This window comes from Scyliorhinus canicula, chromosome 19 (assembly GCF_902713615.1).
Source record: "Scyliorhinus canicula chromosome 19, sScyCan1.1, whole genome shotgun sequence".
NCBI lineage: Eukaryota > Metazoa > Chordata > Chondrichthyes > Carcharhiniformes > Scyliorhinidae > Scyliorhinus > Scyliorhinus canicula.
This window is the reverse complement of record NC_052164.1, coordinates 44,342,506-44,369,108: the sequence shown is the minus strand read 5'-3', so window position 1 is coordinate 44,369,108 and position 26,603 is coordinate 44,342,506. Positions and strand designations below refer to the sequence as shown.

Sequence of the window (26,603 nt, the reverse complement as noted above, 5' to 3'; positions counted from 1 at the left end):
CTTGCCCCGACTCCCAGGGTGGGTTGACAGTCCGACCTGTATGTCAGTGCCGGCAAGGATACACCGGCTGGAAGCATTTCTGTCCAAACTGCCGGCCCCTTTAACATCACTGAGGCCTAAAACTGCCACAAAATTTTCTTCCCACAGACTCTACAGGAGCCAATCCAAAGTAAAAAATTCAATTGATTGGCTTGACAGGTTCCAACACATAATCTGGGAAAACTCACCAGATATTCAACCTCTTCAACAACTTTTTGTTGAATCCTTTTTCCCACGTGATTCACACCGCGCTCATGACGATTTGCCTCTGATTCGCTCGTCCTGGGAAAACTTTATCTCTAATTATTGGGACGCTCCTTTTAAACGCCTCCCTAGCACTCGTTCTAAGACCATCCTCACGTTCTCTGGACAACACATATGCAAGCAGTTCCGAGGGAGGCATCTCAGAGACAAGCTTGAAGAAACAGTCATAGTTGTTACCTGCACCCTCCACCAGTGGAGATACTCACACCTTGGTGGGATTAACTAGTAGGCAGGATTCTGGGTCACTCACTGGTGAACACCTCAAAGCTGAAGATCCACAGCAGACGGAATAGGGACGTCCCAGGAATCAGGATCTTGGAGGGATGCTGGAGCCCGTGGCTCTGTTGAGCCCTTGGACAATGACGTGCCCTGGGTACGGTCATCCCAGAGCTGCTGGAACTCAAAGACAGAATCGCGAGAATCAGGAATGGATGACAGCATCCATCCTTGGACTGCAAGGCGGACTGGAGGAGTCCATCGCCTTCTGTCTGAGGAGATGGAACCATGACTGTGGCTTCACACAGCACTGTGACTTCACAGCGCCAGGGTCCCAGGTTCGATTCCTGGCTGGGTCACTGTCTGTGCGGAGTCTGCACGTTCTCCCTGTGTCTGCATGGGTTTCCTCCAGGTGCTCCGGTTTCCTCCTACAGTCCAAAGACGTGCAGGTTAGGTGGATTGGCCATGCTAAATTGCCCTTAGTGTCCAAAAAGGTTAGGAGGGGTTATTGGGTTATGGGGATAGGGTGGGTCAGGGCTCAAGTGGGTTGGTGCAGACTCAATGGGCCGAATGGCCTCCTTCTGCACTGTATGTTCCATGTTCTATGTTCATCACCCCTGTGCCAAGAGGATAACCACAATGGAGACTTGGCGCAGGGCGTGCACTCCATGGTCGGGGGTTGTCCACTCCATGGTTCTGGATCTCAATCCAGCCGCCCCTCTTTCCCATGGAGCAGCCTAGGGCACCCAAAGGGAAGTGGATAGACAGAAGCACAGCCCAAGGCCTTCCACCCAGGAGAGCCCACGGGTGTCCAGCCCATCTGACACCCCCTCCCTGTGACTGATGCACACCGAGGAGGGCAGCACTGCCGCACTCGTGCAGCCCAAAGGTGGCCTATACCCTCAAGGTTCAGGCCTCAGTGGGCGTCTCCCAAGTTTATCTCAGGCGACAGTACGTGGAAGGCAGCAGGCCGCCTCCACCTCAGCTGAGCATCCGTGGGATGTACCTAGATGCAGCGGGAGGGTGAGGAAGAGTAAGAAACCTTAGGCACCTAGTGGGCATGAGTGAACTAAGTAGAGATGTCACCATTGTTACCTCACGCTTGTATTTAAAAAATCACTTTGTTAACCTTTACAGATCCTCACTATGTCCTGTCATAAGAACATAAGAACTAGGAGCAGGAGTAGGCCATCTGGCCCCTCGGACCTGCTCCGCCATTCAATGAGATCGTGGCTGATCTTTTGTGGACTCAGCTCCACTTTCCGGCCCGAACACCACAACCCTTAATCCCTTTATTCTTCAAAAAACTATCTATCTCTATCTTAAAAACATCTAATGAAGGAGCCTCAACTGCTTCACTGGGCAAGGAATTCCATAGATTCACAACCCTTTGGATGAAGAAGTTCCTCCTAAACTCAGTCCTAAATCTACTTCCCCTTATTTTGAGGCTATGCCCCCTAGTTCTGCTTTCACCCACCAGTGGAAACAACCTGCCCACATCTATCCTACCTATTCCCTTCATAATTTTATATGTTTCTATAAGATCCCCCCTCATCCTTCTAAATTCCAATGAGTACAGTCCCATTCTAATGAACCTCTCCTCATAATCCAACCCCTTCAGTTCTGGGATTAACCTAGTGAATCTCCTCTGCACACCCTCCAGCACCAGTACATCCTTTTTCAGGTAAGGAGACCAGAATTGAACACAATACTCCAGGTGTGGCCTCACTAAAACCTTATACAATTGCAGCATAACCTCCCTAGTCTTAAACTCCATCCCTCGAGCAATGAAGGATAAAATTCCATTTGCCTTCTTAATCACCTGTTGCACCTGTAAACCAACTTTTTGCGACTCATGCACTAGCACACCCAGGTCTCTCAGCACAGCAGCACGTTTTAATATTTTATCATTTAAATAATAATCCCGTTTGCTGTTATTCCTACCAAAATGGATAACCTCACATTTGTCAACATTGTATTCCATCTGCCAGACCCGAGCCCATTCACTTAACCTATCCAAATCCCTCTGCAGACTTCCGGTACCCTCTGCACTTTTTGCTTTACCACTCATCTTAGTGTCGTCTGCAAACTTGGACACATTGTATTTAGTCCCCAACTCCAAATCATCTATGGAAATTGTGAACAATTGTGGGCCCAACACTGACCCCTGAGAGACACCACTAGCTGCCAACCAGAGAAACACCCATTAATCCCCACTCTTTGCTTTCTATTAATTAACCAATCCTCTATCCATGCTACTACTTTACCCTTAATGCCATGCATCTTTATCTTATGCAGCAACCTTTTGTGTGGCACCTTGTCAAAGGCTTTCTGGAAATCCAGATATACCACATCCATTGGCTCCCCATTATCTACCACAATGGTAATGTCCTCAAAAAATTCCACTAAATTAGTTAGGCACGACCTGCCCTTTATGAACTCATGCTGCGTCTGCCCAATGGGACAATTTCCATCCAGATGCCTTGCTATTTCTTCCTTGATGATAGATCCCAGCATCTTCCCTACTACCGATGTTAAGCTCACTGGCCTATAATTATACGCTTTCTGCCTACCTCCTTTTTTAGCAGTGATGTCACGTTTGCTAATTTCCAACCCGCCGGGACCACCCCAGAGTCTCATGAATTTTGGTAAATTATCACTAGTGCATTTGCAATTTCCCAATTTCATGGCGCCATGCTTCACAAACACCTGCGCACACTCGGCACTCCATCCCTGTGGAGTATGAAAATGGTAGCACTGTGTCTCTTCTGCCTCCCACACTGACAGCACAGTGGAGCCATGCTGCATGCTCTAATGGACCACCTATAGTCCCCCACCCCCCACAACTCCCCATCCATGGAATGTTCAGTCCGTCCCACCCTGCCCATCAGCAACGCTCAGGCCTCACATGTCTACCCGTATTCTCGAGTAATGAGGATGTTCATTAAGGGGTTAAAACGTGTAGAGTCCGTCCACCTCGTCAGTCGGTAGAGAAAAACACGGGAGCCCCAAACCTCGGAGGAGAAAGTAACAGCTGAATGTGTCATTCAGCCTCTCTGAGTCCCAAGATAAGCCCATTCGTTGACGTTCAGCTCTGTGTCAGGCAGGAATCAGATGTTTCCCTGAAGAGTGGAGCGGCATCGCTCTGTCCTCACTGCAACCCATCATCATTCTCCATCAATCGCCTGAACGCCCTGCATATGAATGTGGTCATCGTTATGATGACTTCACACAGGCACCAGTGAGCAGATGTCAGACTCCACAGTGGGACAGGTCTTCGCCCACTAATCCTGATATCACCAAACTGAGAATCAATGGATGTATCTCTAGCCCTGAGCCCAATGGGGGTCCTGGTCATCGCCCGAGGTCCTTCCTCCTCTTCCACCGTGGGTTGCCCCTCATTATCCTCCCCGACCTCCTCCTCATCTGAGGAGATGTGGCACTTCACCTGTCCTCCTGTTCCAGCTGCTCACCCCACTGCAGTGCCAGGTTATGCAGAGCACAGCAGACCACCATGATGTGGGTCATCCTCTGGAGGATGTTGACGGATGACCCTCGTTGTACCGAGTCTCAGCGGGTGTTTGGGGTCTCTGCACTGGCGCAATCGGCCACCTCCTGAGTGGGTACACCCTGTCCTCAAGAAGCCATCCCTCCAGCCCCTGCTCGCTCTCAAAAATGGCTGGGATCTACAAGCACACCAAGATGTCACTATCATGGATGCTCCCTAGAAGACAGGCACACACCTGCATGGTGTGCATCGTGTGGTCATAGACAATCTGGACATTGAGGGAATGGCAGCATGGTAGCACAAATGGATAGCACTGTGGATTCACAGCGCCAGGGTCCCATGTTCGATTCCTTGCTGGATCACTGTCTGTATGGAGTATGCATGTTCTCCCTGTTGTAGGCTATGTTAGAGGTATCGCGGTACCTAGGTGGGATGTACCTTATACTGTAGTATGAGTGGTAGAACCTGCCTGCTGGTTGCGCCCAGCAGGTGGAGCATAAGAGTCTGTGTTTCACCCACAGCAGTCATTCTGTACCGGAGCTGCTGGGGTAACTACTTGTTCATTAAAGCCTTCAATTGGACTACAATCTCGCTTCAGTAGTGATTGATCGTGCATCACTCCCCATGTCTGCGTGGGTTTCCTCCGGGTGCTCCGGTTTCCTCCCAAAGTCCAAAGACATGCAGGTTAGGTGGATTGGCCATGATAAATTGCCCTTAGTGACCAAAAAGGTGAGGAGGGGTTGTTGGGTTACGGGGATAGGGTGGAGGTGAGGGCTTAAGTGGGTCGGTGCAGACTCGATGGGCCAAATGGCCTCCTTCTGCACTGTATGTTCTATGTTGTTCTATGTTCTATGTTATCACTTACGGTTCACAATGGTGCCCCATGCTGCCATGGGGAGTTCAGAGCCAAGTGGGTGCAATCGATGACACCCTGTACCTGGGGCAGGCCTGGGTGAAGCCCAAGGCCCTGGTGTCCTGGCTCTGCGGGTCCCAGTCCAAGTTGATATACATGTGGGCTCCAAATAGCACATCTGTGACCTCCCTTAAGCACTTGTGTGCGGCTCACTGGGAGATGCCTCACAGGTCACTCATGCAGCCCAGAAAGGAGCCACTGGCATAGAAGCTCAGAGTGGCAGTAACGTTCAGGGCCAAAGGCAATAGGTGACCTCCCAGTCCATGTGGTGCCAACTCCTGGCACAGATGATCCACCATATCCTGGGACAGGTGCACCTCTATCTGGCACTGGACCTCTGACTTCTGGAGGTAAAAGGTTTGATGCGGGAATACCAGTGGCCAGTAGTGTCTCCCCCGAGGCTCCGTATCTGTGACCTGGGTCCCGGAAGATCATCAGGCACTGCCTCCCACCCCTCCCCCCTCTGCATGGCGTTGCTCCTGGCCATGTGCTGCTGCTGCTCAATCACAGTCCAAAGAATGACCAACTCGACTGGCTCCCTACTGAAACAAAAACTGAAAGGAAGAGAACATTAAAGTGAGCGATGAGGATTCCTGACAATGCCCTGACCCACCGTCCTCTCAGGATCTGGCACATCCACCCATGCACATCTCCCCGTGTTCCAATGTACCGCACTCCCTCCCCTGTCACACGATAGCCTCTTCACCACAGTTGTCCTTCACAGCTCCACCTGATTGAAGTGCCTCAATTCTTGAGAGCCTCAGCAGGCTGTGTGACTCCGCTATGGGTGACGAGTGAGGGCAGCTGAGTATATTCAATGGACCTGAGGTCTGACCTTGTGGGGGAACAAGATGTTGTTATCTGCTGAACAGGGTGACTGATGAGCGACTTCACCGTAACACCTTGTATTGGGGACCACATTTGTATCATATCTGTTATGGAGATGTGAGTATTAGCATTGGAGTTCAACGCTTGGAAGCTTGGCATCCAACTATTTTGATGAACACAAATAATCAAGTAAATTAAGTCCAATAAACTGAGGGATAAATTTAAGGACAGTCCCTTAAAGGTAAACAGGCTGTGGGGCTCCAGCTCCTGAGGAAGGGAGCAGGGAGTCAGGGTTTGGGGCCAATGTGAAATTCCATCCAAGCAGGGGTACACAGCACATGTGCGCCGCTTTGAGACCACGAGTGCCGTCAGGTCCGAGCACAACTGTTTTCAGGTCATGGATGGAATTGGTAGCGAGCCGGACACTCACCGGCATGCATTGTGCCAACTTGTGGAGTTCATCCAGCCAACCCCTCCACCACCCAGCATGTCCCGATGCTGGTCATCCCAACAACCACAATCTATCTCTTCACCGGGCACCAGAAGTGGTGTTGATGGAGGTGCAGATTGCTGAGTAGTGGCTTCCTGACAACAGACACTATTCCAGATATGGGAGAGCTGCAGCGCAAGGGGACCATGTTCCAGACTTTGAGTAGGTCCTGGTAAAAGACGGCAATGCCTGCAAGGAGTTACAAAGATTTTCCACATTATATTCCATTGCCATTGTTTTGTCCACTTACTAAATCTACCTATAATCCTTTGCAGACTCTTTGCATCCTCCTCACAACTTACTTTCCTACCTATCTTTGTACCATGAGCAAGTTTGGCTACAATGCAGTCCATACATCAGCCAAGTCATTAAAATAGACCTAGTGGGTAGCATGGTGGTGCAGTGGTTAGCACTGCTGCCTCATGACGCCGAGGTCCCAGTTTCGATCCCGGCTCTGGGTCACTGTCCATGTGGAGTTTGCACATTCTCCCCATGTTTGCATGGGTTTTGCCCCCACAACCCAAAGATGTACAGGGTAGGTGGATTGGCCACACTAAATTGCACCTTAATTGGAAAAAATGAATTGGGTACTCTAAATTTATTTTTTAAAATATAGATCCTAGCATCCCATTCATTAGTTTGTCAACTTGAAAACAACTCATTTATTCTAACTCTCTGTTTCCTGTTTGTTAGCGAATCCTTTATCCATGCAAATATACCACTACCAACACCTCTTATCTTGTGTACCAACCTTTTGAGTGGCCTTTTGGAAATCTAAATACACTACATCTACTGGTTCCCCTTTATCAACCCTGCTTGTTACCCCCAAAGAACTCCAATGAATTTGTCAGACATGATATCCATTTCATAAAACCAAGTATTCTGCATGTAATAATGAATTCTAGCATTTCCCAATGAAAAATTAATTGGCCTACAGCTTCCTGTTTTCTGCCTCCCTCCTTTCTTTATAACACTTGTGGTTTTCCAATCCACTGAGACCTTTCCATAATCTAGTGAATTTGGAAGATTACAATCAACACATCCACTTGCCACTTCCTTTGAGACACTTGGATGTAAGACATCCAGCCCAGGAGACTTATCAGGCATTAGTTTTCCTAGTACTTTTTCTCGAGTGATCATGTGTTTCAAGTTCCTTGCCCCCCCCCCCCCCCCCCCCCCCCCTTTTTTTGTCTCTTGCTTTCCTTCTCTTTTTGGGATGTTTTCTGCATCTTCTACTCTGAAACAAATAAAAAACACTTCTTCAAAGTCTTTGCCATTTTATTGTTTCCCATTATTAATTTCCCACTCTCACCCACTAATGGAACAATGCTTACTTGAGCTACTCTCTTTCCTTTTATCCTTGTAGAATCCTCAACTCTGTGTTTTTATATTTCTTGCGAGTTTTGTCTCAGGCTTCAATTTCTCCCTCTTTGTTAATTGGTAATTCACCCCTCACAGGTTTCTAACATTTTCCTCATCTTTTGGGCTGCAACTAATCTTTGCAGCATTGTGAATCTTTTCTTTCAATTTGATAGTTAGTTAGCCACAAATGGTGCATTGTTCGTGTGGTGTATTTCTCAATAGCAATATCTTTGTTGAGAGTTATTGAATATCTCCTTAAATGTCTGCCACTGTTTCTCTACTATCTAACTTTTTAAATTAATTTTACCAATCCACTGAATTATACTCTTGTCCTGCCATGTATGTACAGTCAGGGGGCTTACAACCCACTTACCAGTGACTTCTGCCTTTGTTATTTCTTACCCCCATTCAAAATGAATCTACATTTTGATTGTCTGACCCAAGGTCAGTTCTCAGAATTGTACAAATCCACTTCAGTCAACTCTGTCTTCATACCCGGATACCCAGGTTCAGTTGCCATTATTTAAGTTTACGAAACTAGTTTTAGACTCACATTTCACACACTCAAACTGAATGTGAAAGTCTATCATGTTGTAGAGTCATAGACTCCCACCACCCGCTGGGTAAAATGGTTTTTCCTCACATGTCCTCTAAACCTCCTGTCCCTTACCTTCAATCTATGTTCCCTTGTCAATGACCACTCCACTGAGGGGCAAAGAATCACTCTTACCTTAAAGATCCTTCACTATGAGGTAATGAATTAATCCTGTCTCATGAGGCATTGCTGGTTTTAAAATAGCCTGTTTCCTGGTTGGTTCCAGAATGCATTGCTCGAAGAAATTGTCCCAAATACACTCTATGAACTCATCCTCCAGGCTACTTTACATTATTTGACTCACCCAATTGAAATGAAGATTAAAATCTCCCATGGTTATCACAATTCCTTTTTTACAGGCTTCCATTGTTTTCAGCACAGTGGTTAGCACTGCTGCCTCACAGCGCCAGGAACCCGGGTTCAATTCTGGCCTTGGGTGACTGTTTGTGCGGAGTTTGCACATTCTCCACATGTCTGCGTGGGTTTCCTCCGGGTGCTCCGGTTTCCTTCCACCGTCCAAAGATGTGCAGGTTAGGTGAATTGGCCATGCTAAATTGCCCCGTAATGTCCAGGGGTTTCCAGGTTAGGTGGGGTTATGGGAAAAGGGGGGGGAATGGGCCTAGGTAGGGTGCCCTTTCAGAGGATCGGTGCAGACTCAATGGGCCAAATGCCCACCTTCTACACGGGAGAGATTCTATGATTCTTGAATTATACTCTTGTCCTACCATGTATGGACTGACAGAGGGCTTATAAACCACTTACCAGTGACTTCTTCCTTTGTTATTTCTTACCCCCATTCAAAATGAATCTATGTTTTGATTGTCTGACCCAAGGTCAGTTCTGAGAATTGTACTGATCTCATCTTTTATCAACAGAGCCATTCCACCTCCCGTTGTTCAAGCTGTGTTTACTTTGCAATCATGTCTCTAATGGATATCATGGTCGGGATTCTCCGCCGGTGGGATTCCCCGTTTTGCCGGCGTCGGGTCGAAACTGGAAAGCTATGAGGCTCATCTGACCTGACTGCATGGATGGAGAGTTTCAGGGAGATAAAGCTACTCTGCAGATTAGAACAATTTTGCTCAAAAATAACTGCGAGACAAGAGAGTTTGGCCCCAATGCCCAGAGATGGATCATTAAGCAAAGCCTCTTCCCTATTCTGTGATGTGCTCCATTGCCCTCAGCATGTCTCTGAGCTGTAGCGACTGGGTCTTGTTGACTAACTGCTCTGTTTTTATTAAGGTTAAATAATTGAGGTTTGTCTTGGTCTGAATATAAATGTTACCATGTTGGAAGCACTTATCTGCAGAGAAAAGGCAGCACTTCCTTTTGTAAAGTTCAAAATGTTCTTCTTTGCTGAATATTGCATTTTCGTTTTGTGCTTGTGTGTCCTTTTGCTGTTCAATCATGTTTCTGAACTTATTTTGTACATCAACACTCTCAAGCTCCAATGCTAGCTTTCTCCCCATTCTTATATGTCAGCTAAACATGTTATGATTAAATATAATAGCAACTTAGATGAAATATGTACCTCTACACCAACACAGCATATCCAATGCCCAGCCACCAATGCAATTTGCCTGTGATGCACCAATGTGGATTGAATGGCATTGATCAAATCATCACAATTCTTGACAATGTACTGAAAAATTAATAGGAATTGTCAGCATCATATTTGAATAGCAAGAAAGTGTAGCAGTTCTGCTTTAGGACACCAGTAATATGTGGAAGTGTGAATAAAATTTATTTAAGAGCGAACACAATGCCTAATGTTAAATTCTTTCATATGATATTTCATTTCTGAACAGAAATGGCACTTTAAACATTGGAACTAAATTTGCTGAAGCTGGGCATTCTGTAAGGTAGGCTTTTTCCTTCATCCTTAACGCAAAACATTTTGCTCTTGTAAGTTGCTGGAATATTCATACATGAATAATGGTGAGCACCGTTAAAGTCATTGGGTGGGATTCTCCATTGCCCGACGCCGATATCATAATCGGCGATCGGGTGAAGAATCCCTGTTTACGACCGAATATGGGCGGTGCCTGTTTTTGGATGCTCCGCCCCCTCCAAAATGGCGTCATTGAGGGGTACACAGCACACCATTGGGACTGCCTCAGGACATTACCTGAAGGCCCTCCCCCGATGCTCCGCCCCCCCATGGACCGAGCTCCCGACCGCACGGGACACGTGTGCTCTCAGTTTTCGTGAATCCGGCGTGGCGGCTGCAAACTGTGTCCAGCGCCGCCACAGTCGGGGGGGGGGGGGAGTGGGCTGGGGGGAAAGGTGGGGGGTGGCCCAGGCTTGACGAGGGTGTGTCCAGGGGGCCACTATCTGGGAGTTCGGGTCCGCGCACGACCATCACCATGTTGTACGGCGCGATCGCTGCAGGTCGACGCCGTGCGCATGCACAGCCACGGACCCAGCAATTCTCCAACCGTTTATTTCATGAAGGCCGTGTGTTTTATGTGGCACAGCTGCTAGCCCCTCACAGTTGGACGATCGGTGCTGGGGCCTCGCCGACTTTTCCGTCATAAAACTAGATACTTCCTCCGGTCAGAGGATCCAGCCTATTGTATTTGACAACAAATTCTGAGTCACAGAACGAACTGATCTACCTGTCCATCCATTTGCTTAATATCAGCATTTGCTTCGCTGCTGGTTTCCTTCAAAGTGAACATCTGATTCTTCCGACTGTAATTTTTTAAAATTCTTTTACTGGATGTGGGCGTCGCTGGCTCGGCCAGCATATTTATTGCCCATCCCTAACTGCCCTTGAGAAGGTGGTGGTGGTGAACAGTCTTCTTGAACCGCTTCAGTCAATTTGGTGTAGGTACACCCAACGTGATGTTCGGAAGAGAGTTCTAGAATTTGACCCAGTCACGGTGAAGGAAGAGCGATATATTTTCGAGTCAGGGTGGTGTGTGCCATGGAGGCAATATTCCAAGTTGTTGTGTTCCCACGTATCTGCAGCCCTTGTCCTTCTAGGTGATGGAGGTCCAGGCATTGGAAGTTATCGACAAAGGTCCCTTGGCGAGTTGATGTTCTGCATTTCCTATATCGTACATACTGCTGCCACTGCGCTTCAGTGTTGCAGGGAGTGGATGTTGGAGGTGGTGGATGGAGTGTCAATCCTGCTTTGTCCTGGACAGTGTTGAGCTTATTGTGTGTTGTTAGAGCTACACTCACCCAGGCAAGTAGGCAACATTCTATCACACTCCTGACTTGTGCCTTGTAGGTTGTGGTCAGGCTTTGGGGAGTCAGGAGGTGAATTAATCACTGCAAGGTTCCCAGCCCCTGACCTGCTCTTGTAGCCACAGTATTTATATGGCTGGTTTAGTTCAGTTTCTGGTCAATGATTAGCTCTAGAATAATGACAGTGGAGGATTCAGCAATAGTAATGCCATTGAATGTCAGAGGTAAATGGTTGTGTGGTGTGAATGTGACTTGCCAATTATCAGCCCAAGCTTGAATATTGTCCAGGGTTTGCTGATTATCAACATAGACTGCAACAGTATGTGAAGAGTCACGATTGGTGATGAACATTGTGCACTTGCCAATGAATATTCCCATTTTATCATCTTAAGTTGAAGTGAAGGCATTGATAAAGCAGCTAAAGATGGTTGGGCCCAGGACACTACATTGAGGAACTCCTGAAGTGATGTCCTGGGACTGAGGTGATTGGCATCCAAAACCACAACCATTGTTCAATGTGCTATGTATGACACCAACTAGCAGTGGTGTTTCCCTGTGATTCCCATCCAACCCAGTGTATCAGGGGCTCCATGATGCCATAGTCAAATGCTGCCTAAATGTTATGGGCCGTCACTCTCACCTCATCTCTGGAGTTCAGCTCTTTGGTTCATGTTTGAACCAAGCCTGTAATGAGGTTAGAAGTGAGTGACCCTGGCAGACCCCAAACTGAGCATCAGTGAGCAGATTATTCCTGAGGAAGTGCAAATTGATAGCACTGTCGATGACCCCATCCCTCACTTTATTGATGATTAAGAGTAGATTAACGAGATGCAATTGGCTGAGTTGGATTTGTTCTGTGTTTTGTAGACAAGACAATCCTGGGCAATTTTCCACATTGCTGAGTGAATGGCAGTGATGTAGCTGTACTGGAAAGCTTTGCTAAGAACACAGCTAGTTCTGGAGCACAAGCCTTCAATATTATTGCTGGAATGTTGTCAGGGTCCATGTCCTTTGCAGTATCCAGTGCCTTCTACCATTCCTAGAGTGAATCGAATTGGCTGAAGACTGGCATCTGTGATGCAGTGGGCTCAGAAGGAGGCCGAGATGATCATCAAATCAGCACTTCTGGATGAAGGTTAATGCGAATGCTTCAGCTTTCCCATTTTTTCTGATGGGCTGGCCTCCTCCATCATTAATGATGGGGTTATTTATGGAGCCTCCATCTCCAGTGAGTTATTTAATTGTCCACAACCATTCACAGTTGGATGTGGCAGGACTTCACAGGTTAGATCTGATCTGCGGGTTCTGGGTTTGCTCAGCTCTGTCTATTATTTGCTGCTTTTGTTGTCTGGCATGTAAGTAGTCCTGTGTAGGTTGAAACTTTATTTTTAGGTTTGCCCAGTGCTGCTCCTTGCATGCCTTCCTGCACTCATCATTGAACCAGGATTGACCTCTTGTTTAATAATAATGGTAGAGTAGGGGATATGCAAGACTGTGAGGTTATAGATTGTACAATTCTACTGATGGCCCACAGCATCTCATGGATGCTCAGTTTTCAGCTACTAGATCTGCTTAACATCTATCCAATGAGCACGGTGGCAGTGTCGCACAACATAATGGAGGGCATCAATGTTAAGGCAGGACTTTGTCTCCACAAGGCCTGTCCAGTGGCCAGTCCCACCAATACTGTCATGGCAGATGTATCTGTGACAGGTAGATTGGTGAGGCTGGGGTCAAGTGGTTGTTCCCTCCTATTGTTTCCCTCACCACCTGCCGCAGAGTCTTTAGGATTTGACCACTTAGTTAGCAGTTGTGTTACTGAGCCAATTCAAATGATGGTAATTGAGCACCCCACCCAGAGAACATTCTGTACCCTTGCCACCCTTAATGCTTCCTCCAAGTAGTGTTCAATGTGGAGTACTGATTCATCAGCTGAGGGGCGGTGCATGGTAATGAGCCTTTCCCATGTTTAACATGATGCCACAAGACTTCATGGGGTCCAGAGTCAATGTGGAGGATTCCCAAGGCAACCCCCACAGTGCCACCACCTCTGTCCAGCCGGTGGGACAGGACAATCCCAAGGATGGTGATGACGGTGCTGGCCCTAGCAATGATGTTCTGGTAGTTGAATAGCATCGGCTCAGACATGAGGAGTGGGCACACAGTCAAGGTACTGCCAACCTACTTCTTGCTGAATCAGGTGGGTCTCTGCAGAGGGAAGCCAGTTGGAGGGAAAATGAAATTCAAAACCACCTTCCACGTCTTCCATAACAGCCATTGACATTAATCATTGGAGCTGTTAGCTGAATACGTCTTTGCCAAGTTCAGAGGCTTTAATCATAATTGCTGCTAAGATGACATGCATGTAAGGACATGCATGGTTACTTTCTATAGCTGTTACATTAGAGTTGCTGTTTCAACGATCTGCTAAACCACATTGAGGTTTAACGTGGGTAAATCGCTGGCTTTTAAAGCAGACCAAGGCAGGCCAGCAGCGTGGGTTCAATTCCCGTACCAGCCTCCCCGAACAGGCGCCGGAATGTGGCGATGAGGGACTTTTCACAGTAACTTCATTTGAAGCCTACTTGTGACAACGAGCGATTTTCATTTCATTTCAAGCCCTTCACAATCTCAGAAACCGCCCACCATAATGAAATATACACTAAAATATTGTTAATAATAATCCTTACATATTAGGAACTAGTGCCGCGGCTAATTCCTAACCATTACCATGAATATTCAAGATGGGAAAATATAATTCCGGGTTGGGGGCGGGGGGCATATTATATGTTTAAGAAACAATTAGTTATTTGCATTAAGCCACACACAGGAATAACATCGGCTGGAATAATGTAGAAATCTGTCAAATCGGAGTTATTTTTATTCTGTTTTTTGTTGATTCCGTGGCCTCCTGGTGTCCCTGTTTTAAACACAAATACATCGGTTTCTGTTATGATTTGTGAGTGTTTGTGTTTTCTGTGAACGATCTGCTTGGATATTGAGCTGGGGTCAAAGACGTTCAGCGTTCCAGCACTGATTACGGGGTGTGATCTTCGCTTTGTGCAGATCCACAACATACAATTAGATCTGAATGCAGCCCAAGGTTCAACCTGGGTATCACTCAATCCGGTGAGCATAGCTCTCCTGTGCTGCTTTGATGCGGGCGCGCACAGAACGGCAATAAAGACAAAATTAAGCCCAGAAAGATGAGTGACAGGAATAAGGCAGGGGACTAGATAGGAATCAATTTGGGGAAAAGTGAGTCATTTCAACCGAGGCACACTGCAGGTATAAAGGGCGAAAGATCGAGTGTGAAAACAGAACTCCCCTGGTTGCTCGAGTGGCTTTATGTGTGTCTGTGGGAGAGCAATGCAAAAATTGGGACTAGGGTAACGGAGAGGGGGGTGAAAGAGGAATCCTATTCCAATTATATGAATATTATATAATATAATATTATATAATGTATCTGGGGTCAGCCAGATACATTTTGAGGCGCCCACCCTCACTAATCCCTGTTTCATATCACAAGATACTTAGACATGGGGAAAGAAATAAGATTATCAGTCACCAACAGTTTGGAAGATGTTATAACGCTGAGAGCTCAGTGATGTCAATGGTTAATCTTAAGGAAATGGAGTTCCATGTCTCCCCCCCCCCCCCCATCCCACCCTCACCCCCACCCCAGCTGGAGTAGCGAATTTCACACAAATTGTCATTTGGAGTAAATCACTTTAATTGATATTCAACTGTGAGGGGGGGGGGGGGGGGGTGCTGAGCGAATGATAGCTCAATAATACCCGGCCTGGCCGAATGGTTAAGACGATGGATTTAAAATCGTTTGAGTTTGGGGGGGTTGCTATATCAATTATCGGTTCAATAGAATCCCCGGCCTAACTAAAATGGCCATTGCGTATATGAAGAAACCTTTTGATAAAATAAAGACACTATGAACACAAACTAGAAAATACAATGGCCGGTTTCTGACAACAACAATAGTTAGTGAGAGGGAACCTTCAAATCAGACCTTAAAGTAATAATTAGGTGAGTTTCATTCTTTCAACAGCTACTGCCTGGCCTGCTGAATGTTCCCAACATGTTTCTCATTTTTATTTCAGGTAAGGGAAGGTAGATGAGTACAAGAGGAATAAATGGATAGATTGAGCTTCCTATGCTCTAAACTCTGGGTTACCCTCTCTGGACATATTTAACTAACCCCTCTCCTTTAAGATTCTCGTTAAAATTGACTTCACCTCTTTGACCAAGCTTTACATCACATGGTCTTAATCTATCTTTACCTGATTGGAAGTCAAATATTGTTTGTTGAAGGGCATTGGGCTTTAAAGGCACCAGATAAATGCAAGTTGGTGCTGATCGGTTGAAATGAAGCATATAGAATGAGATGAGGCCCATGTAGAACAACAAGACCAGCATAGACCATTGGGTGGATTGCACTGTCTCTGTACTGTAAATTCTAGTTAATTATATTTAAGATCTGTTATTAATGTCCAGTTACCTGGTACACCAATAGGTTCAAGTCCTTCAACTGTTTTTTTTATATATTGCTAAAAAAAGATACATGCTGTTGAAGCTTTTTGCATTGCACTCATCAGGACAAATTCTCAAGAATACCAAATGTCAAAGGGAACAACAATTCATACTGCCTGAGAAGAAAGTGGCAAGTGGAATCAATCAGCACTTTCTTCTCATGCAGTACAAATTGTTCCTCCCTTTGCCCTTTTGAATGCAATTGTTGCCCTGATGAATGCAAGATGCAAAGCTTTGACAGCATGTCTCTTTTTTCAGCAAGACCAAAGATCGGTACTACCAAGCAAGTATTCTGATATATATTAGTAAGTGTACACGGCACAATCACAAAACTTCCAGGAGACACAATACTTGGAAGTACTCTGAACCAGGAGGAGGATAGTAATACATTCCAAAAGGATTTAGAAAGTCTGGTGGAATGGGCAGACATGTGACATGAAATTCAATGGAGAGAATTGTGAAGTGATTAATTTTGGTCGGAAGAATGAGGAAAGGTAATGTAAACTTAAAGGGAATAATTCTAAAGGGGGTTCAGGAGAAAAGTGGCCAGAGTGGTATATGCACACAAACCATTAAAGGCAGCAGGGCAGATTGAGAAAGTAGTTAAAAAGACAGACATAATCCTAAGCTTTCGAAATGGGGTTAAAGCGAGGAAGTTGTGATGAACTTTTATAAAACCTGGTTCAGCTTCACCTGGGGTATCGTGCCCTGTTTCAAACACTGACTACACTTTATGAAAGATGTGAACGTTTTAGAGAGGGGGCAGAAAAGATTGATGAGGTCAGTTCAAGGGATGAGGGGCATAAATGAACCAGAATGGAGAAGCTGGGACCATTCTCCTTAAAGAAGAGAAGGTTCAGAGGAGATCTGACAGCGGTGTTCAACACCATGAGGGGTCTGGGCAAAGTACAGAGGAAGTAACGGTTACCATTGGAGGAAGGTGCGAGATTTAAAGTGACGGGTAGAATAACCAACAGGGACATGGGAGAAAGGGGTTTTGTTTTTAGCCAGTGAATGGTTAGAATCTGGATTGCAGTGTCTGGGGGTGGGAGGGAGGAAGATTCAATCGGAGCTTTGGGGAGAACGATACGCACCTGAAGAGAAATAATTTGTAAAACTAACTGCGGGGGAGTAGGATTAGCCGAGTTCCTCTTGCAGTAATAGGCATGGTCACAACGGGCCGAATGGCCTCCCTCTGTGTTGTAACCATTCAACAGAACTATGAATAGTATTGAGCCAATTAGTGCAAAGATGAGTCAATCTCGGGATTTTCAATAATTCGAAATCAATGGACCAAGTTTCACTGTGTTGATTTTTGTTATTGTCATTTTATTGAACCAGCAGCATGGGGAGACAGGACTGTAATCAGAGGTCAGACTCGAGGTTTTATCTCTGTCCCGGTTGTGTGAGTGGGTTGTTTGAGGCTGCACTCTCTGGCAGCTGGTAACCCATCTGAAGGAAATACCAAACTGCAAGTCGGTGATTAGAATCGTGCTTCTGAATCGACACCACAGCCCATCCCCGCCAGTTTATTTTGACTGGAAATTTCGCCCAAGATTAAAGGCGTTCGATGCGTGCCGGGGCTCACATCCGAACGCCCTTTTCCTCTGGGAACCGAGAGCCTTTCCGATCTAAAAATAATCCCAGTAATTAGAGAGATTCCCAGAAGTCGGGCCAAGGATGAGTGGGCAGACACGAGAGAGGATCACAGTGTAGCAGTTACCGCTTCTGCCACCTGAGTCCTTGTACCCAGCAACTCGAAGTGGGGGTGGTGGTGCCATGTGTGTGTGTGGGGGGGGGGGGGGGGGGGGGGTGCCTGTTGTTACACGTTCCGTGTCCACCTTCTCCCCAAACACAAGCGGTCAAACAAAATGACTAAACAACGGAAAAACAAATAGAGCTGGTTAGTTTGCTGCTGAAGATTCTCACACACACGCTGATTCCGGCTGGCCCGCGTGTGTGTGCCTGCAAGAGTTCAGCTGGGTAGAAACTGCGGGCAAGTTAGCACCGAACGGACTGCTTCTGCTGTCAGAGATAGTCAAGTATGAAATCAGCATCCAAACCGCCCCCCCCCACCCCCCCCCCCCTCACCACCACCAGCATCAGGATTCCCAACTGTTACAGGAATGAGTCCGTCACAACGTTCTCCCCCTAACCCCCACACACTTCCCGAAAAATAACGAGGAGCAAACAGAAGTTTATATTGAAAAGGCGTGGCCTGCTGTTTCAGCAAGGTCCCGAACGCCTCCGAGCCACTGCGTCCCCCTCTGAAGCTCCGCTATCTGCTAGTCACTGAAGTGAAATCGCCTGTATCCACTCCGTTTGCAAACATTTACTGATGAAGTTTAATAGATAACACATTATATAATGGTCCAATCTGTTGGCGTTTATTAATTATTAATGGTGTAAATCAACAGTAACTTGGATAGCAAGAGAATTACTTCGCTAATAGTACAGCTCTGTGCTCGTACTTGTGAGAGCATGTGTGAGTATATGTGTGTGTGTGTGTGTGTCTATTTGTGAGAGCGAGTATGTGGGTATATTTTGTGTGAATAGCAGTTGGTGTCAGTATATGAATGAGAGTATGTGTGAGCGTATGTGTGTGTGAGTATGTTTGAGTGCATGAATATGAGAGTATGTGTGAGTATGTGTGTATATTAGAGTATGTATATGTGTGTATGTGAGAGTATGTGTGAGTATGTGTGTGAGAGAAAATGTGTGAGAGAATATGTGTGGGTATATGTGTGTGTAAGTGAAAGTATATGTGAGTGTATGTGTGAGAGAGAGTATGTGTGAGTATACATGTGTGTGAGTATATATGTGTGTGAGTCAGTATGGGCAGGATTCTCTGTCGGCTGACGCCATAATCGGGAAACGCGATCGGGCGGAGAATCGGCTCTGATACCTAAATCGCGGTGGGCGCCAATTTCACAACAAATCGCAATTCTCTATTGCTCTCTGGACCCAGCTGACCAATCAGCAGGATGGGCATGCTCCCGCACAACCAGTGGCACCTTGTTGACTGGGGTGAGTGTGTGTGAGGATTATAATATGTATATGCGGCTGCAGCTTGTCAGCCTCCCAAGTGTCAATCACGGACCCAGTAAATGCCATACCATTTATCATTGGAAATAATTCTGATCAACCTGGCACCGGTGCTAGCACCTCCATATTTGAGAGAATGTGTGCGAGTATGTGTGTGAGTGAGCATGTGTGAGCATATGTGTGTGAGAGAAATGTGTGAGTATATGTGTGTGAGAGAATGTGAGTATATTTATGAGACAGTGAGTACATGTGTTTGAGGGAATGTGAGCATATGTATGTGAGAGAGTATGTGTGTGAGTATATGTGTGAGAGGGAATGTGTATGAGTATATGTGTGAGAGGGAATGTGTGTGAGTATATGTGTGAGAGGGAATGTGTGTGAGTATATGTGTGAGAGGGAATGTGTGTGAGTAGATGTGTGAGAGGGAATGTGTGTGAGTATATGTGTGAGAGGGAATGTGTGTGAGTATATGTGTGAGAGGGAATGTGTGTGAGTATATGTGTGAGAGGGAATGTGTGTAAGTATATGTGTGAGAGGGAATGTGTGTGAGTATATGTGTGAGAGGGAATGTGTGTGAGTATATGTGTGAGAGGGAATGTGTGTGAGTATATGTGTGTGAGAGAGAATATGTGAGTTTATGTGTGTCAGACAGAATGTATGAGTTTATATGAGAAAGAATGTGTGTGAGTGTATGTGTGTGTGAGAGAGAAAGTGTGTGTGTATGTGTGAGAGAGAATGGGTGTGAGTATATGTGTGTGTAAGTATATAAGTGAGTGAGAGAGAATATGTGTAAGTATATGAGTGGGTGAGAGAGAATGTGTATGAGTATATATGTGTGTGAGAGAGAATGTGTGTGAGCATATGTGTGTGAATATAGAGTGTGTGAGAGAGAATGTGAGTATATGTGTGTGTGAGAGAATGTGTGAGCATATGTGTGTGTGAGAGAGAATGTGAGTATGTGTGTGAGAGAATGTGTATGCGAGAGTGATTGTGTGTGAGTATATATGTGTGAGAGAGAACATGTGTGAGTAAATGAGTGACAGAATATGTGAGTACATGTGTATGAGAGAATATGTGTGAGTATATGCATGTGTGAGAGAATGTATGTGACTATAATGATAATCATCTTTATTGTCACAAATAGGCTTACATTAACACTGCAATGAAGCTACTGCGAAAAGCCCCTAGTCGCCATACTCCTGCGCCTGTTTGGATACACTGAGGGAGAATTCAGAATCATAGAATTTACAGTGCCGAAGGGGGCCATTTGGCCCATTGAGTCTGCACTGGCCCTTGGAAAGAGCACCCCACTTAAGCCCATGCCTCCACCCTATCCCTGTTACCCAGTAGCCCCACACAACCTTTTTGGACACTAAGGGCAATTCAGCATGGCCAATCCACCTAACCTGCACATCTTTGGACTGTGGGAGGAAACTGGAGCACCTGGGGGAAACCCACACACACACACGGGGAGAACGTGCACACTCCACACAGCAGTGACCCAAGCTGTGAATCGAACCTGGAGCTGTGAGGCAACTGTGCTAACCACTGTGCTACCGTGCTGCCCTAATGTCCAATCCACCGAACAAGTACGTATTTTGGGACTTATGGGAAGAAACCGGAGCCTCTGGAGGAAACCCTATATGTTTGCGAAAGAGTAGGTGTGAGTGAGAGAGAATGTGTGAGTATTTGTGTATGAGAGAATGTGGGTGATTATATGCGTGTAACAGAATGTGTGTATGTGTGTTGAGAAAGAGATTGCATGTGAATATGTCACTGGGGAGGCAATGGCATTGTGGTATTGTCACTGGACTAGTAAACCAGAAACCCAGGGGAATGCTTTGGGGACCAAAGTCCGAATCCCTCCATGGCAGATGGTGAAATTTGAATTCAATAATAATCTGGAATGAAAAGTCTAATGATGGCCATGAAACCATTGCCGATTGTTATAAAAACCCATCTGGTTCACTAATGTCCTTTAGGGAAGGAAATCTACTATCCTTACCTGGTCTGGCCTACATATGACTCCGGACCAACAGTAATGGGTACTATCAAGGGCAATTAGGGGTGGCAAATAAATGCTGACACAGCCTGCCACGCCCACCTCCCATGACCGAATTAAAAAGAGAGAATGCGTTTGAGTATATGTTTGCGTGTGTGAGAGAGAAAGATAATATATGTGTATGTGTGAGAATATGTGCGTGGGGTGGGGTATATGTGTGTGTGTGGGGGGGGGGGGGGGGGGGGGGGGTATTTAGATGGGAAGAGTTGTGATATTAAACAGGCTCTGTTATATTCGCCTAAACGGTTCTATAGGTGGCTTGATGAAAATTCTACACACAATGTACAATTTTGTCACACTTTTGTTGATTTCTAGATACATAAATGTCCTCACACGCTATCGATCTATATATACTGACACATAGACACTTTCATAGAATAGCTTAATCCCGCTACCACCCTAGGGTTGTCTCACACACACAGATTGTAAAAGGACTGGGTGCAGCCTCTCCGTTGGAGAGCCTCCAGAGCGGTTTATTCCGCCCCGGGGGCTGAGTGAGTCAGCACACAGATTCACTGGGACAAGACTGGGGGTAAAATGAAGTATTCCGTCTAGTTGGGAGAGACTACAGAGCGCGGCTTTCTAATCCGTGGCGAGGAAAGTCGATAAGGGGAATCTCACTCAAGGGAATTGAGGCACAAACTCCAGCATTGTAGACCCGCTCAGATTACCAGCGAGCCGGCCAGGCAAAACATTGCACTCGTTTCAACCGGCCATTCCGATTCAAAAGCCGGCCGCCTGATTTCTCCCTCGGACCTCAATGAATTGTTTTTTGGGGTGGGAAATCGGGATTACCCGGCAGAATGCTGATCAGAAACCGTGACCGGAATGATAGAGAGAGTTCGCACCTTGAGCTCCAGAAAGGCGCCTGGCTGCAGACAGGAAAGTCTGTCCAATGAAGCGCCCCGGGAGTTACTCACAGAGCTGCTACATCAGGTATCAAAATGTCCCGTTAAACACATTACACTCTGTTTGCTGATTGGTCCACTGTCTGCTCACGTGGTAACAATCTCAAATCTACTGTTACATTCTACACTTCAATGTGTTTCTGTATGGCACACAATAATACCATCTATTATATACAATCTAGTTCTATACTGTAATGTGAGAAAGATAAATCTCTGGCATCCCGCGATGTTCTTATTGTATATTCTTCAAATTAACATAATATTGCACCCTAGTGTTCTCCCATTCTATCTGCAATATTCGACATAGCCAAACGTCCCGTAATACAACCTGATATTCTATAATGTTCTGTAATCCGCTCTAATCTCCAAAAACATTCTGACATCCTTAAACACACCAATGTATGTCCAACACCTTGATATGTTCGATTTCCTGTATTGGATTATCGCAGAGTACACTGTAATCTGTAATATGCTGTGACTTCCGCACCGCACAATATTCCGCAATATTCGTTAACGAAACCGGACTTCACCAAATTCCCTTACTGCATCATTATATTATGTAACACACAGCGATACTCGGTAATATCATCTCATATCCTGGAATATGTTAGCATCCTCTAATGCACAATAATATCACGTAACACTCTACAGCCCGGGAAATGCACTGCCTCTTATTAGTTTCCAACCGCCGTGTGGAATGAAGGCGGAAAGTTACTACCTGTTACTATCTGATGTCTTTTCAACCTTTTACACCATCTCCTACACGCTACCCCCTCCCCGCGCCGCCACTCACAGATCTTTAGTTATGAAATTCACTGGACAGCCCACCTCTCAAACTCCACTGTTTCTGTCACAGACATTTCCAGCAAGGTATTTGTTCGGCGGGTTTGTTGAACGAGATCGCAACTCTGGCATCAGAGTATCGACCTTTTTGTCCGCTCGTTGAAGGCATGTTTGTGAATATAATTAGACCAATTGGGAATTGTCCACCCTTTGTGGAGGGAGCGGAGTGGGATCAGTCAGAGAGGTCAGAGATTGGGGGGAACGAACATATATAAGTCTAGAAATTAAATTGTTCAGTCCTTCGATTGGGAATGAAAGAAAATACACACGAAGATACAGACAAATACACACAGATAGATACAGACAATACACTCAGAGATAGATACACAAATACACACACAGATAGATACACACAAACACACAGATACATGCAAACGCACACACAGATAGATACAGAAACGCACACAGATAGATGCAAACACACAGAGATAGATACACATAAGCACACACAGAGATACACAGGCAAGTCCACGCAGAACCACATGTACACAGATACATGTGTCTGCACACGTGGATACCCAACAACTCATAAATATAGACACACAGATACACACAGACACACACACACACAGATATGGATTCAGGCAGGCACAGATGAGACATGGAGAGAGACATACAAAGATGCACATACACACACACAGATATAAACGAGCATCGCCGCTTCAGCAGGCAGAACACACACACATATAGTTAGAGATACGCAGATATATACACACATATAGACACAGATATAGACACACAGATATAGACATACATATATACAGAGATATGTACACAGATTATAGACACAAACATATAGACACAGAGATATATACACACAGGTACAGACACATAGATATAGACACACAGATATAGAAACACAAATACACACACAGATAGACACACAAGGATACATAGCTTCGCACATTACTGAATCAATCTCCATCGGCATTTGAAGAGCCTCCTACACATTGCCATTCATGTGAAAATGAGTAAGACTGCATCTTCCTGGAGCTGAAGCAGATTATCCGCCCGATTAAATCTCGGTCCCAGCAGTGTACTAGAATTATGAATGGTACTGTTTAAAGTTCGTATCGCAGACCAGCACCAGTTAATGTCACACCTTAGTACTATCCTGATGTTAGTTCTGTTTTCTATTTCTCCCGGTGTTAATAGGGCTCGGGGAGTGGGAGTGATTCCCACTTTCACTTACCCCGCTTGACGAGGCTGCCCCTGCCCTCCAGGCTGCAGTTCCAGCGCTCCGTCCTGAACTGGTAGCGGCACTCGAGGGCGCTCAGGCGGATCGCGTCGCGCAGACCCTCCGCCAAACCGGGCTCCCTCCGGCACAGCCGCTTCTGCCGGCGGAACAACTTCAAGCTGTCGCACTGTTTCAGGTGGACGTTCCCGGGGTCGGAATCCTCCAGGAGGGGAGTCGAAAGCACTAGAGGCTCTTTCCCAGTTAATCTGCTTAAGGGGAATTTCAACAACAACAAAACAGAGAGAAAAGAATTAAACCGGGGAGGGAAGAGGAAATACAAATTGGAAATATAACACACCTGTCAGTTACTGAATCATTGGGTTAACGGACTGATCGGCACAAATCCACAATATATAACATACATTTGTGACTGTCTAACTGACTTGATAACTTGTTGCATTCCAGAGTGTGTGCAATCTTTCAAACTCCTCCCTGCTTTTTAATCTCTGAAAATGTTGCTCCACACATTTAAACAATATTCACTCCTCCCAAAAAAAACCCCCCAGGAATGGTCATTCTCCACATTCCTCTCATTCGGATGTTACATTGAATGTGCCCAGCAACCCACCCGAAGTGAGGCGCCCCGGGGGTGATGATGCTCGCTGCGGTCAGCAGCTTGATCAGAAAGCCGGGGCTGGGAAGCCGGCAGCGCATTTTGTCCGCTCTCTGCCGCTCCTCATCTCGTTTGGCCTGGAGCCCTGGAGGTGCCTCTCTGAGCAACGCGGAGGAGCGGGCGCTGCACTAAAGGTCCTCGCCGGCCTTGGCACACCCCAGCCGCCGTACACAGGGCTCTTCCTATTGGACTGTTTCCTGCCCACCCAGCGGTCCAATTGGCTGGATGGAGGGCTGGAGGCGGGGTTTCAGGCCCAGGTGCGTGTTGCTCTGGGACACCTGGAGAGAGCCGAAGGGAGGCATTTGAATTTCTTCCATTCTGATGGACAACAGCCCCCCCCCCCCCACTCACTCGCCCTGTCCAATTATTTGTCATTCTTGTAGCATTTGCCCCTTGAAGATACATTCCCCCCCCCCCCACCCCCCGCTGTGCTGAGGGCGCTGTGTGCTTGGGGATGGGAGGGTGAGACATCAAACCCACACCCCGAGGTTCTGCCTCTTCGATTCAAAGTTCACTGGATGTGTCAAGACAAGGTGCGCAGCTGAACCTGTCTGTGCTGCTTCTGGCGTCGCGGCTGGCGCAGAATGGTCTTTGCACAATGGCCTTGACACAATGGTCTTTGCACAATGGCTTTGGCACAATGGCCTTGGCACAATGGTCTTTACACAATGGCCTTGGCACAATGGTCTTTTGCACAATAGTCTTGGCACAATGGCCTTGGCACAATGGCCTTGGCACAATGGTCTTTCGCACAATGGTCTTGGCACAATGGCTTGTCTCCAGAATGGTCACTCCACTCCTAAAGTAACCACCGTGCGAGAGATTGAGGAGTCATTTCGAAATTGTCATTGGAAATGCAAACATTGCGGCTTGTTCCCCCAGGCGTCTCAATATTTCAGGCTGTTGTTGCAGCGCCCGATATGAGCGGTTATTTTTGTTGCATTTATACAGTAACTACCAGTCTCACACTCAGTATTCGGTCCCCACCAATAAGTACTTGGAATTGCAATTCAACTGTCCAGGACTGACCCCTATCTGCCTCCGTAAGGACACACGAGTGCAGGCTCCCTTCCTCTTTTAGAAATAAAATCTGCTTCATTCAGAGATCTTGCATGCCACAAAGCATCCACAAGTATTTTTACAGTACAGTCACAGTTGGGATGTAGGCAAAGCTGATCAATGTCCGTGAACACAGACTCACGAACAACAATGGCACCAACAAACCGATCACAGGTTTGAATGACCCCAACTTTCCTGTCGCATGTAATTGTAACTCACCACCTTGCTCTCAAGCCCACATATCTGTCCTTGGCCTGCTGCAGTGCTCCAGTGAAGCCCCACGCAAGCTGGAGGAGCAGCATCTCATCTTCTGATTAGGCACCTTACAGGACACAAGATTGAGTTCAACAACTTCAGACTGTGCTTTTTCTCCTCCAACTTAACACATTGGTTAGCACTGCTGCCACGGGCCCGGGTTCAATTCCAGCCTTGGGTGACTGTGTGGAGATTACACGTTCTCCCCGTGTTTGCATGGTGCTCCTCTGTGTGCTCTGGTTTCCTCCCACAGTCCAAAGATGTACAGGTTCGAGGTTTGGCCAGGATCAATGCACATGGTTATTAGAGTAGGGTGCGGGAGTGGCCTTAAGTGGGGTGCTCTTTCAGAGGGTCGGTGCAGACGTGATTGGCCGAATGGCCTCCTTCTGCACTGTAGAAGTTCTATGGATTTAAATCCCGTACCTTTTTGCTTCAGTACAACCCCTCCCTCACCATACCACCTCTTGTTCTTAAGTTTACGACAGCTTAGTTCCAATCTCTCCGAGCCACAGTATAATATTCAGCACATTTTCCCTCTATTTATGAAGAGGAGCCAAAGGGACTGTAAATATTACCTCTGTTTCTCTCACTTCCCCGTAGTGATGATGCCAGACCTGATGGGGATT

General features: G+C 46.4%; 1 protein-coding gene across 1 annotated transcript in view; it reads right to left on the bottom strand.

Annotated features, from left to right (window-relative positions):
• LOC119954328 (protein Wnt-9b-like) overlaps positions 1-24,771 on the bottom strand; it is a 40,332-nt gene extending 15,561 nt beyond the window's left edge. The window contains exons 1-2 of the mRNA XM_038779463.1: positions 24,619-24,771; positions 24,006-24,256 (exon numbers count right to left, since the gene is read on the bottom strand). Coding sequence (XP_038635391.1) covers positions 24,006-24,256; positions 24,619-24,704 — 337 coding nt within the window. The 5' untranslated portion in view covers positions 24,705-24,771. The remainder of the gene's footprint in view (positions 1-24,005; positions 24,257-24,618) is intronic.
• Between the last annotated feature and the right edge of the window lie 1,832 nt (positions 24,772-26,603).